At 38.7% G+C, this 14752-nt stretch overlaps 1 protein-coding gene across 5 annotated transcripts in view; it reads right to left on the reverse strand.

Moving 5' to 3' along the window:
* The window catches only part of LOC101438473 (alpha-fetoprotein), an 83909-nt gene that overhangs the window by 30393 nt on the left and 38764 nt on the right, over positions 1-14752 (reverse strand). For 2 of the 5 annotated variants that reach the window (XM_058297059.2, XM_058297048.2), the window contains exon 13: positions 4536-4665. The exons of 2 other annotated variants lie outside the window; for them this stretch is intronic. In XM_058297059.2, the coding sequence (XP_058153042.1) occupies positions 4536-4665 (130 nt within the window). Of the gene's footprint in view, positions 1-2706; positions 2857-4535; positions 4666-14752 lie in introns of all 5 variants that reach the window. One more of the 5 variants, XR_009185838.2, reaches the window with a different exon arrangement.

The following is a 14752-nucleotide window of genomic DNA, read 5'->3' on the forward strand; positions in this document are numbered from 1 at the left end:
ATCTATTACAATTGATGAACTAATATTGAAGCATTGCTACTAACCAAAGTCTATAGTTTATGTTATGGTTTATACTTTGAACTGTACAATTTTATAGGTTTTGACAAAATGTATAATGCAATATCATGCAGAACAATTCAAATGCCTTATAAATACCCTATGTTCCATCTATTAATCCCCACCCCCCGTCCCCTCAGAACCTCTTGTAACCACTCTCTTTGTATCAATGTTACAAGTTCTTTCCTTACAGCAATAAGTCTACTTTGTCCAAGGTTGCATTTCTCCCTTCTGTTTGTTTATCCCTCAGTCTTGAGGATTTGGGGATGGTGATGCCCACTTTGCTTTAGACTGAGAAGAAGTATTATGCCCATTATGGGGCAGATAGAAGGAACTGTTTTGCCTGCAGTTGTAGGTACTCTTTGTCTTTTGGGATGGGAGTTGCCCATCATCATAATTTTGTTATTTGTTTGGGGCTAGTCCGATGAACTGAGAGATAGTTTTGGCTGCAACTCAGCTGAGATTCAGAGCTCAACTGGCATATAAATAGACTGAAGATTTAAGTCTCTGGGACATATATTTAATGACTATAGTGCTAATTATAGGTCTAAATAAAAGGGGTAGAAGAATCATGTGTAGGGAAATTACAAATGAGTCTAACTGTTAAATTGGGGAAATAGGTTATCATATATTCCAAGGTCCACTGGAGGTAACTCTTAGGCAATAGATATTATTAGATATAATTAGGCTAAGTTTCAGTTTTACAAGAATAAAGTTCATATGTATAAGCATTAATATCGAGGGCTTGTCATACTGTTCTGTTTTATTAGGCACTGCCTATGTACTCTAGAGATCCTTGCCACTCTATTAGAGAATGTGGCAGAGAATGTTGGTATTGTGTGGGTCTCCACCCACTGAAAGACCCCAGGATCACATGAACACATTCATATGTCATAGAGGCATGCTGCAGGTGCATTCTTCCCCACACATCCCCCCACCACCGACACCTTGCACCAGTGACCCTCCCCTGCCATAGTTGCCAAAAGAATATTCGTACAATTGTATTCTCACCCACAGTCCTCAAGCTCCCCAGAGTTTACCTGTTCCTTCCTCTGATCTTCCATCCAGCTTTATAATAGCTGAACCCACAAGCCCAACCCTGTTCAAACTCATACCCCAGGACTGTTGACCTCACTCACATTACTGCACCACCATCACCCCTGTCACCTGCCAAACAACCTCACTCACCTTATCATAGATTCCTCCCAGATTGGGCATTGGCTCCCTACTCTCTACTCCCATTCTATCTCCTGGTAACCTATCTTCCAGACTCTTCCTCTGTGAGTCTGCTAAATATCCTTAGTTCATATCAGTGAGTTCATGCAATATTTTTTCTTTAGTGACTGGTTTACTTCACTTAACTTAAGGTCTTTGAGATTCATCCATGTTGTCACGTTTCAATATTTCATTCCTTCTTGCAGCTGAGTAATATTCCAATGTATATATATACCACATTGTGTTTATCCATTCGTACATTGATGGACACTTAGGTTGTTTCCAGTTTTTGGCAATTGTGAATAATGCTGTGATGGTCACCAGTGTTCATGTCCCTGCTTTCAGTTCTTCTGGGTATATTTTTAGTATTGGGATTGCTGGTTCATATGGCAATTTTATATTTAGTTTCTTGAGGAACTGCCAAACCATTCTCAATAGTGGCTGCGTGATTCTACATTCCCATTAGCAGTGGATGAGTTTTCCTATTTATCCACATCCTCTCCAACACTTGTAGCTTTGCATTTTTTAATAGCAGCCAGTCTAATAGGTATAAGATATCTCATTGTAGTTTTAATTTGTATTTCCCTAATAGTGATGTTGAGCAAATTTTCATGTACTTTTCAGTCATTTGTATTTCCTCTTTGGAAAAAGCGTCCATTCAAATCTCTTCTCCACTTTTAAAATGGGTTGTCATTTTATTTTTGAGATATAAGGTTTCTTTATATATGCCCTTATCAGATAAGTGGTTACCAAATATTTTCTCCCATTGAGTAGGCTGTCTTTTCACTTTCTTGACAAATTCCTTTAAAGCTCAAAAGTTTTTTTTTTATTTTGAGGAGGCCCTATTTATCTATTTTTCCTTTCATAGCCTGTGCTTTGGGTATAAAGTTTATGAAACCATTTTCTACTACAAGATCTCATAGATGCTTCCCTACATTATCTTCTAGGAATTTTAAGGTCTTAGTTCTTATATTTAGGTCTTTGATCCCCTTGAGTTGTGTAGGGGGTGAGATGGTGATCCTTTTTCATTCTCTTGGATATGGATATCCAGTTCTCCAAGCACCATTTGTTGAAGAGGATATTCTGTCCCGGTTGCGTGAGCTTGGTAGCCTCGTTGACTATCAGTCATATATGCATGGGTTTATATCTGAACTCTCCATTTGGTTCCATTAGTCAGTATGTCTATTCTTGTCACACAAATTCTTGACTATGAATTCCAAAGTGCTTTGATCATCTATTCCCACTTCTTTGGCTGAGCTTTTGCATAAACTACCCGAGAAACACAGCTCACTATAAAACTTTTTCAAATGCCTTAAAGCTTATTAAACATTTTACAGTCTTCTCATCCTTACATTTAATATCTTGTAATTCTTTCATTAATATTTTATTTTCATTATTAAATTATGAAATATGTTGCTTTATTATCTCTGTTACCTTCATTGGTTCCAACTTGTCAACCAGGAAATAGACATAGAGAAATATTGTAAAAGGAAATGGGGCAGCTTATGGTTATCCACTTTCAGCTTACATCAGTGGTTCTTAATGTGTGATCTCCAGACCAATAGAAGCAGCAGCATCTAGAAACTTGTTAGAAATGCAAATTATCAGGCCCTACCACATACCTACTGAAAAAGAAACTTTGAGCATGGAATACTCTGATTTTTGTTTTAACAAGGCCTCCAGGTGATTTTAATGCACATTAAAATTGGAGAATCACTGCCATAGAATCATTATAAACAAAAACAACCAAACTTTAAGATCATACATAATTACATATAATAAGCATTCTTATCTGAAGAAGTAATTCTAGGTCATTTTTATTAGCATGATGTATTCTTCAGATAGTTTCTACTTTTCTCTTTTAACTTGGGAAAGAATCCTAAAACAAAGGAGAGAGAACAGGGAAGGGAAAAACAAATACCTGGACCTTTCAACCTTGCTCTTGGGCAAAATGTGGGAAGAAGCTCACAGATACCTTCACAGAATGCTATTGATGCAATAGCTTGAGCAAGTAGTATTCACACTCAAGAACAACATCACCTTAGGAAAACTACTTGGGAATTCTCAGGCACAAGGCCCTTCAGCAGATGTGTTAGTCTATGTGGACATGGGGTTGTTACTCAGATGCAAAATGCTTTCTGAGTGTTTTACAAAAAGTAAAAAGTCTTTAAAATAAATAAATGGACTCCAGTATAGGTGATTATTGTCTAGGAGTCAGGAAACTTTTTCCGTAAAGAGCCTAAGAGCAAATAGGTGAGGATTTGCTGGTCATACAGCCTGTGTCACAACTACTCAATTTTGCTGTTGTAGACAGAAAGCAGGCAGGGATAATTCATAAATAAATGGGTGTGGCCTATAAATCTTATTTATATAAACAGGTGATAGGGCTGGGTTTAACCTAAGAGCTATAGTTTGCTTACCCCTGACTTGACTACAGATACATGAATTTTAACATAAGCACATGTACAAATCAGCTGAAAAGGTAGAAAGGAGCCACTGCATAATATTCATGAAAATTATTACCAAGGAAAACATTTCCTGGGGCCAGGCTAAACTTAACCCCAGTCCTCACCAGCCAGCCTGTTTTTCCAAAGCCTAAGCAACTTTATCTTTAACCACAGGCTTGCCTTCCTCTATTCAGAAATTATCATCTGCTGTGTCAGTTTCTCCTCCACAACTAATATTCCAAGGAGTCATTCCCCTACACTAATTCCCCTTAGTGAATTTATGTGACCTTTCTGTGCCATCCTAACATTATAGTCTCAGTAATAAATTGCACAAACTACTTTACAATCTTATGAAAAATCATTTACTTAACAATGATTACTTGCAATTACATTATGTTAAATAGTCTCCTGGTAATCTGTTTGCTTTGTGTGCATGGAGAGGTAGTCTTTCTTGACCATTGTTCTTTCCTCTCTCTTTTCTTTAATCTTCGTTATCTCCTGGCCACTAAGGAAACAATGTCCTTTGTACCCGGTGGCCTAGATAAGTCCCCAAACCACATTTGGTGATTCTTCCTAATCGTATCCCCAGAAATTTTCAGAAGAATCCAGCCATGGCTAAGACTCCTAATTTCTTCTAATAAAAATAAATATTAACATATCCTAAACCCCAAAACATTCAACTCCAATTCATCTAGTCTGTGACTTTCTCCTAATCCACTCAGGTTGGGGTTTTACTTGCAGAAGCATTCCTCTATTTTTTTTTTTCTTTAATAAATTCTAAGAGTGCTAAGAGAATAAAAAAGTAAATAAGTATACCTTTTTTAAACACTCTTCACTTTTCTCTGCTTGGCAGCATTGTTGCACAAAGGTGTTGAAATCTGCAAGAAGTGATTGGAACTGCATCTCACCTATATGTGGTGCACTCTTCACAAGTCTGACAAGGAGCCTGAATGGGAAATAAGTTGCAAAAATACAGGCATTCTGAGTTCTAGAAGGCCAGCTTGCAGATCTGCCTTACTTACTTAGCTGCCCACCACCCATCTTAGCTGCCCTTCTCCCATGCCTTTTCATCACTCTCACACTTGCTCACTAATCTCCATCTCCATCTTCATGTTTTTTTAAACATCCTTTTCTTCAAGCACATTGCTTCACTATAATTATAACATTAAATTTCCTTCTCTTTATGTCATTACTAGTATGGTAAACATTTTTGTTTCCTACTCTTTCTATTACACATGGATGGTAAATTAAATTGTTTTTTTTCCTATAGCATATTATTATAAGTTTTTAACAACCAGCTACCAATTAAACATTAGAAGAATAACACACCTGAAAGTTGAGTGCCCCTCGTATGTTATTAATGATAAAACCAATAAACTAATTTGAAACTTCTATAGCCTGACAATCATCTCCCACCTCATCCCTTTTGCGAGGGGGGAGGCAGCCCCAAGTGGTGGGCACAGTTTGCTCCCAGTTGCCAGGAGCAACTCTCTCTGGATGCACAGTGACCTGCCAGTGTAGGAGGGGCCTGGCAAGCCAACAGAGAGCAGGGAGGGCCCTAGGGGTGCTGTTGCTGGTTTCCTCTCTGCTCCAGTGGCACTCAGATCCCAAAGCACCCTCCTCTTCTCCCAGCTGTCTCAACCTGAGCTGACCTGAGGTAAGGCGACTCACTGAATCCCTGACTCCAGAACTGAGGTGCCACCCCTTGCTGCTCAGCAGCCGTAACATCAGAGTCCCCAATGTGCATGTGGCAGCAGCGAGGCCTGACCACAGGCAGAGGTGTCAGGTGCAGGACCTGGAGGGGGGTAATAGGGTTGGGTGGGGGGTGGAGCAAACGCCCCAGCTTGGTCCCTGAGCTGCCAGGGCCAGCCTACTCAGGATGGATGTTTGGGCCTTGCAGACCCCTGATTAAAAGAAGACTGCCACGTTAGCATGATGGCCCACTGGACATGCCACCTCTGAATTTCCCATTTTAGATTTTGGCTTTGCCCCCTCCCACGCCTGCTCCAAACTGCCATGAGTATAGACAAAGCAGAAACACTAGCATGACTAAAAATAATAGGAAAGCAAAAAAGCAATGTTTTCTTTACAGTAACTACATTGATAAGTCTAGTTTGAGAAGCATATTCTTGCTGGTACTGTCTTAGAACCAGCAAGAAAAATAACAGAAAGGAGAAATTTCAACTTAATCCATATTTGCTCCTAATTCCAAATCCCAGGAATCTATCTTCAGAAAAAAAATCAGATATAGAGGCAAAGAAATGTTCAAAGATGTTCATAATTTATAATAGTTGCAAACTGAAAATAATTTTCATGTCCAAAAATAGGGAATGATTAAATTCATTATGGTACCTATATAGTGGAATATTACAGTCACTAAAATGCTGTTTTGAAGAATAATCAGTGACCAAAAAGGGATAAATTATATATTTTAAAGACCATTAAACTATAATGGCAATAGTCAATATTTATTAAGTACATTGAATATTTAATGTATGCCAGGCAATGTGCTAATAATTTTATATGCAATATCCCATGTAAAGGCTCTCCTATCTCCTCTTCTATCTCCTCAAAAATGCTCTATGTCATCTGCATTTTGCATTTGTAATTGGGGCTACAGACTCCTTGTGAATAAGTCTGAGCGAATCCAGCAAACTGATTTGGTGAACCTCCCTCCCAGAGGGCTACTTATGAGAACTCATCCTGACAGAAGAAACCCAGCTCAGAGACTTCCCCCCCAATAATTAAAGCACAGTCAGAGAAAGACAGGAGTAATTCTGTGGGTCCCCAGCCTGGACGCCATTAGATGCATTTCCAAGTCCTATAGAGATCATGGTGACTATTTTAAAAAGGATGGGAAGTGCATTTTCATTAAAGTCTTACAAGCCTTTAGGACACAAGCAACTCTGCCATGGGACCCTCAAAAAGTTTTTATTCTTGGGGTGACAGGTATTATCCTCACTTCACAACAAAAGCTAAAGCAGCTTTGCCATTTCAAGGGATCCAGTCTGCAGCTGAACAGGAGACAGCTGTTCCTGCAGCACGTGACTATTCCCATTGGCCCAGCAGCGGTGCCACTAAGAGTGGTGCCTGGAGAATTTCAGGGGAGGGTGGGGGATGGGACAGGAGAAGAGTTTTATAAACTCCTCCCTGAGGACTCTGGAGGTAATTGTGGCAACTGAAATTCTGTATAAGCAAGTAGTAGCAAGAGTCTGCAAAACTTGAGTCATTAATCATTAGATTTGTGGGAGTATGCTTTTTTATACATTTATAACTATATATATCCCTATACTATGCATATATTTAGAGTGGGCATAAAAGAAAAACAGTGGTTATCTTGACATTGTTGGAATACAGTGATGATGATTTTCTTGTTTCTATTCTATATTTTCTAAATTCTATACAATGTGTATATTATCTTAATAAAAAAATAAACCAATGCTTTAAAAAGAAATTAAATAATGTAAGAGTTACTCTCTATATCCAATTGTTCTATACATATTCAATCTTCATTCTAAATTAGACCTAAATTTGATCTTGCCTGAAGGAAAACAGTGTTTGTGTCTCTATATCACTCAAATCAAGAGGTATAGTCAAATCAGTTTCTACTACCTTTGGCTAATACCAGTTTTTAGCAAATTCATTATTTGAAGTGAGAAATATAGGCTATTTCCACTGGTATTTGTAGACATTGTCTCAGAATATATTTTGCCACCAGAACAATTGTGCTCATGGTGTTGAAATTCACTGGTCTACATCACAAGAAACTAGTATGGCTTACGTCCCAGATTACAGAAACTGACCACCATGGCTACCTTTGGGAAACTCAAATCACAGACCTTGCTTTGATTCGGGTCAAAGCAGTGGGATTTATTCTATTTCCAAACACCTGTTTTTGGCTTCCAAACACTTGGGGAAGAAAATTCAGCTGTACAAGGTGCTAAAGTTGTACAAGGTGCTGAAGTTGTACAAGGTGCTGAAGTTGATGGAGGAAGGGGACAGTTTCTTACCAGTTCATGCTGAATCAAGTCATCTGTCTTTTTTTTTCTCTCTAATATAATGAGAAAGGCATAAACTATAAAGTCAAACTTACCTTGCCCAAAGTTATGTCCTCCACTCACTAGTGCATATGACAGTGGATAAAATACTGAACTTCCCTGACCCTCATTATAAAAAGACACCTGGCACACTGAGAGCACTCAATAAATAGAGGAAAAGATAATAATAACAGTGAATAATCATAATAATAATAGGACTACTTGCTCCCATTTCAAATTGTTGATTGCTTCCATTCCTGCTCACCGTCTTCCCTGAGCTCCATAATAAATGGTACATATTCACAACTTCTTTCTTATTCATTCAGCACATAATTGATGAGAGTTTATCAATTTCCCTAAGGATCTGAGCTGCACTTTCAACGACAGCAAGGAAATCTGATGGGGAAGGTAGGAAGAAGTCTCCCTCACATCCACCCTCTTCCTCTTTTCTCACCTATGATCTGTGGGATCCCAAACACCTCCATGATTTGACCCCTGTCAATCCCTCAAGTCTCATCTCTGAACAGTTTTCTTCCTTTCTCACCCAGTGCCCCAGTCATACTGAACCCCTGCTTGGTCAGCTGGTCCTTGAATGCCCTTCTCCAGAGGAACCAGTAAAGGGACAACAAGCATGGCTGCAGAGTTGACAGTAGATGAATCAACTGCTGCTTATTTAAACAAGGAGAACAGTAACCATCTCTAGGCTGCAGTTTTCTCCATACACAGAACACAATGAATTTTGCGGAACAGAGCTGCTTCCTAATTTTTCACACCCGTTTTCCATTAGATAGCCCTTATGTGGAAAGCTTCATGTTTTTAAAGTGTTGGAGCTCAGAATATAACTCCTTGTGGGTTAGGGCGCACCAACTACGACATGATGGTAGTTTAAACATATGCACTTGGAGACAGGCAGCTTGGGTTCAAATTCCAGCTCAACAAATGGCTGCCTGACCTTATTCCAGGTCCTTTTGCTCTCTCAGCCTGTTTCTTCGTAATTAAATTGGGTTAGTAATAATACCTACCTTATAAATTTTGGATGATGATTCAATGGCATGGCATGCATAAGGTATTTAGTAGGGTGCCTAAGTATACCAAAGGAGCTTCCTCAAGAGAAAGCAAAGACTCCAGTCCGGAAGAGAAATGGGCTTCCTTTGCCCTATGCTTCACATCAGGCTGGGCTAAAGAAGGAATGACTAAATAAACGTTAAATGGAATTTGGGGACTTGGAAAAGAAGAAAGAAGAAAAGACTTCGAATCAGCTGATTAATGAATTATAAGTTCCAAGATAAAACAGAAAAAGTAACCATCTTATACTTGCTGACCACAAGGACATTTTCATTCCTAGGGCTAATAAAACTTTGCTTCTTTTGGCAAGATAATATAGTTGGACTAATAATATTTAGACCCTACTTTGAAAGAATGAGTCATGGTGTAAATAAATCAATAAGAAATAAGCTTCCACTTCTGTTGATCTTAGGAGAGAAGCAACATTGAGTCCTAAGCCCTGCCTTCAAATTCACTCCAATGAAGAATGGGAGCCTTTTGGCTCTAGGCTCACAAGTAGGAATGGGAATGAAGAGATGGATTATTGATTCTGCTAAGAAAGGAATGTCTTTTTCTGCAGCAGCAAACAAGTAGCTTCTTTTTTAAAACCTGATGATAAGAGTTTCATTCAAACAGTCTATTTGGGGGGTATAGGGAAGAGGGGGAACATTTCCAGTCACTGGTGAGATCTTTTTTATCTCATGCTCCCTGTAGCCCAAGGGCAAGAGCTGCCTAACGTTGTACATGATGCCTGTGTTACGTTCAAGTTCAAACCCTTCGTGCCTCATTCACTTCAGTCATGGTCAGCAATCTAAGTCTCCTAGATCATCTGCCATCATAATGATGCTTTCTACATACTTAATCTAACCCATATCCTGCTCTCTCCTCTCTCTTCCTTCCCTAACTCTTCCTTTGTATCCTTTTGTAATTTGTGCCTTCACATCATCATCAGAAAACTGCCCTACTCCCACAACCTCTTCTCTAAACTTCTTTCTTGCTCTCCATGAAGCAAAAGTTTCCCTAAAGCAGAGCTGTCCTCAAGATCTCTCAAGAGAAAGACAGTTTTGTTCAAACACCACTTATGTTAGTACCTTGTTCCCTTTTACTGCTTCCAAAATATCTCCCCATCCTCCTCTGTTAAAAGCCATATTTTCTTTGAAGTACAACTCATCAAACTTTACTATCCTCTATCACTATTTATTTCTGCCACATCTAAAAATCTTGGCCATGCCCCATCATTTTTGAAGACTTAATTGCCTCCATTTCTACAGTCATCTAGCCATCATTTTTTATCATTTCAACATCTATATCAATGACCCATATGTGGCAGACTGGTTGCAAAAATGACCCCACTTGTCCACATTTCCTGTATCCATGTATTTTACAACCACTCCTATCAAAAAGTGAAGTCTTTTTCCATGTCCCCTTAATCTAGGCTAGCCTTGTAACCTACTTTGCAGCAAAACTGATAGGCACAGATCCAAACCTAGATCTTGAGAGGCCTTAAACTCTTTTCACTTTCTCCCAGCTACCATATGAATAATCCTGGGCTAGTATGCTGGAAGACAGGGGATCATGCACAAGCCGTCTTAGCTGAGGCCATCCTGAGCCATCGAGTCCCCAGTTGACTTAGCAGCTAACTATATACACGTGGAGACAAGTCCATCTAAGAAAGACTGAGGCTAGTCCAGGTGAGAGGATTCATCCAAAAAAAAAACAAACAAACAAACAAACCACAGATGCTTGAGCAATAATAAATAGACATTGCTTTAAGTGACTACATTTTGGTATGATTTGTTATGCATCAGAAGCTAGAGCAGATGTAGCTCAGTGATTGAAGGCCTGCTTTGCATGCACAAGGTCCCAGGTTCCATCCCTGGTATCTCCTAAAAAAACAAAAACTAACTCATACATCAAATGAGGAAAGGATGAGGAAAAAAAAATTGTAATGGGTTGTAGTAGCAGGCAGGCAAGAGAATAGACAACATAATGGGATTATTAAATATTAAGTGTTGGAGAGGATGTAGAGAAATGTAGAGAAATAGGAACACTTGTTCCTATTGTAAAATGGTTCCTAATGTAAAATGGTACAGTTGCTGTATAAAACAATTTTGTGATTCCTCATAAAGTTAAAATATAGAATTATCATATGACTCAGCAATGCCACTTCTAGGTATATAACCAAAAGAATTGAAAACAGTGACTTGAGCAGATATTTGCACACCGATGGTCATGGTGGCACTATTCACAAATGCCAAAAGAAGGAAGCAACCCAAGTGTCCATCAACAGATGAATGAATAAATAAGCTGTGGTATATGCAAACAATGGATTATTATTCATCGCAAAAAGGAATGAAGTCTAATGCATGTTACAACATGGATGAGCCTTGGATGATTATGCTGAGTGAAATAAGCCAGACAAAAAAAAATGACAACTATTGTATGATCTCACTGATATGAAATAATTAGAAGAGGAAAATTCATAATGTCAGGAACCAGAACACAGTTTCCAAGGGGTGGTGGGTATATGCAAAAACTCTGTGCTATCTGCTTGATTTTCTATAATCAAGAAAACATAAAAATAAAATAATAAAAAGAATACTTTACCGAATAAATAAACAAAAAGTGTAGATGTGAATGCAGGAGTAAAAAAGTACACTGGACTGAATTATATTGGTGACTTCATCCACAAATCTATTTTATATAGAACACATGTTGGGAAACCCTGCTCAATATAGAGAATGTACTCTGTTGTTAACATTTCTGATAAATAGGTTTCAGTATCAATAACAGTAAATCAGAATAACACTTTGGTAAGTAATAACTTATATTCATATAATTTTCTAATTTATTTTATATACATATAAATATATTTACCTGGTCATATATGTTTGAAAGCACTGCACACCATTCTTGTCACCTTCCTCTGGAGACCTAACTACCTATTAGGAGTATAATAACCCTATCTAATCCTCAATTGATATCCAAAGAGTGGACATGTATCCTTATTCAGCAATACAGAATATTTCTCTGTAGCTCCAGAAGTAGAAATTACTGTCTGTGGTTGGAAATAACAAGGAAACAGATTTCTACTTTACAAAAGCAGTTAAGTTGTTTTTTTTAACTAGGCATATCTTAAGATTATAACTAGGCTGCTTTGAGAATTCCAGGAAGATAAAGGATTAGAGAGGCACAGGGCTCATTTACCTTCCCAGAAAAATAGCTAGAGGACAGGCAGGAACTGTCTGGAACACTGTTCAAGAACTTAGGACACCAAGGGAAGGCTGGGCACCAACCAGAAGAGAGAGGCGAAGAAAAGGAGATTCAGTGGGGAAGATCCATGAATAAAACTGCACCTGTGGCTGCTAGCACGCAAACCCCCACCTTCAGAGAAGACAGCATTGGGCCTTCTGGCCCCTGATGAGCAACTATGGATTGAGGGGGTTGCTGGGGTCCACCTCACCAGGAAAAAGGAGAGGGAGGGACACAGCGTACAGTCAATCCAGTTTTGGCCAGTAAATTTGGTCTGCTTTTGTCCAACAGGTCATGCCCTTCAAGGCTGGCAGGATCATGCCATTGTTTTCCCTGGGATCCAGCAGGGAACTAAAGATGACCCACCTTCTCAAATACACTCCCTACTGATTTGGACTGGTTGCTGAGAACACAGAAATTTAGTTCCTCACTGGGAAAAGGGAGGGTATGGCCATCTAAGGGAGGAGAGCAGTTTCTGAGCAAGTTTGATTTGCAAGGCTTGACTCTGAATAGCTTACCCTGAAGGGGAATTCTCCAAGACTTTGCTTCTGTGCCACCTGCCCAGGCAGAGTTCTAGTGAACACAATCTCCACTAGGGTTTGAGCAAAGTGATCTGCAAAGAGCAGCACTGACTGGCAGACCAAGAAGGTGCATGCAAGGAGGGAAAAAGTCAATAAATAAGAGGTTTTTTAATGCTTTTATCATGTTTCAACCCAACTCCTGAAAGGCACAAGTTGGTACAGCCACACAACCAAAGAAAGAACTTGGCACTTAGTCAGGCATAAGCTTTATTGGGACTTACGGACAGGAGAGAATCTCTGATGGCAGCAGCTCAGAGAATGAAGATAGCACTCCACAAAGAGGTGAGAAAATGAGGGGTGATATATACAGGGTTTCAGAACAAGGACATTCCATTAGGTATGGGAACAGTTTCTGCTAGAGTCACACAAAGCATACACGTGGGGTCTGGTGATGTTTGCACTATGCTCATAGGAAGGATGTTTATCAGGGATGTTTATTGCTTTGGGATGATTATTATAATACCAACTATGCATTCTCTCTCCACTCAGGAGGGTTGTTAAGCTTTAACATATGTCTAGATTATGGAGATGACTATGTGCTGAGGACTTGGGGTGTCCATGGGTCCTGACATACTATCCCCTACCAAAGGCCCTTGGAAACTGGTATGCATCCCAATCCTTGGACCACAGTTTTGATTTGAGCAATTAAACAGGGACAATCCTAAGGACCTAGATAGAACAAGTTGAACCAAGAATCAAACACAGCAGTAGCACACAGCCACTTAACACAAAATCCCTAGGCAAGAGAGAGAAACAGATCATCACAGTAAGTGCATCACCACAATCAGATGCCTAGACAACATCAAAAAAAGTACAAGCCATATCAAGAAAAAGGAAGATATGACCCAGACAAAGGAACAAATCAAAGCTCCAGACAAGACACAGGACTTGAAACAACTAATCAGCAATGTTCATACAAATCTTCTAAATCAAATCAAGGAGTTGCAGGTCAATATGGCTAAACAGATTTTTTTTAATTTTTATTGAAAAGACCCTGGGCAAGCACAAAGAATTTGAAAGCTTGAATAGGAATATAACAGAGCTTATGGGAATGAAATACACAACAGGTGAAATTAAAAGTACATTAGAAGCACATTACAGCATATTTGAAATCAGAGGAGAAAGAATCAGTGATGTAGGAAACAGAAAAAGTGAAATAGAAAAGAGAAGAATGGAGAGAAAATAATGCAGAAAATTGAGCAGGGCCTCAGGTAGCTGACTGATAGTATGAAGTGCACCAACACACTTGTCATGGGAGTTCCAGAAGAAGAAGAGAAAGGAAAAGGGACAAAAAGAATATTTGAGGAAATAATGGCTGAAACTTTCACAACATAAAAGAAATTAATTTACATGTCCAAGAAGTGCAGTGTACTCCAAACAGAATAAATCTGAGTAGACATACTCCAAGACACGTACTATTCACAATGTCAAATGCCAAAGATAAAGAGAAAAGTCTGAAAGCAGCAAGGAAGAAGCAAAGCAGCTTACATGGAACACCCAGTAAGACATAGTGCAGATTTCTCATCAGAAACCATGGAAGAAATAAGATAGTGGTATGACATAATTAAGATACTGAAAGAGAAAAACTACCAGCCAAGAATTCTTTATCTGGAAAAACTGTCTTTCAAATATGAAGTTGGTTTAAAATATTCACAGATAAACAGAAACTAAGAGAGTTTGTAAACAAGAATCTGGCTCTGCAACCCAAAAGGAAAAGACAGGAGAGAAAGACTTGGAAGAGACTGTAGTAGTGAAGACTGTCAGAAATCATAATCAAAATGGTAAAAACACAGATAAAAATAAGATACAACATATGAAAGCCAAAGGATAGAATAGTTGAAGTAAATAACACCTTTACAATAATAACACTGAATTTTAGTGGGTTAAACTCCCTAATCAAAAGATAAAGGCTGAAAGAATGGATTAAAAAAATGAGCCATGCTGTCTGAATGAGACTCACTTAGACCCAAGGATACAAACAGGCTGAAAGTAAAATTTTGGAAAAAGAGATTTCACACAAATAGTAACCAAAACAACAACAACAATAATAGAAACACAATGGTATCTATATTAAAATCAGACAAAATAGACTTTAAATGCAAAAAAGTTATCAGAGATA

Source organism: Dasypus novemcinctus, chromosome 1 (genome assembly GCF_030445035.2).
Source record: "Dasypus novemcinctus isolate mDasNov1 chromosome 1, mDasNov1.1.hap2, whole genome shotgun sequence".
Classification (NCBI taxonomy): domain Eukaryota; kingdom Metazoa; phylum Chordata; class Mammalia; order Cingulata; family Dasypodidae; genus Dasypus; species Dasypus novemcinctus.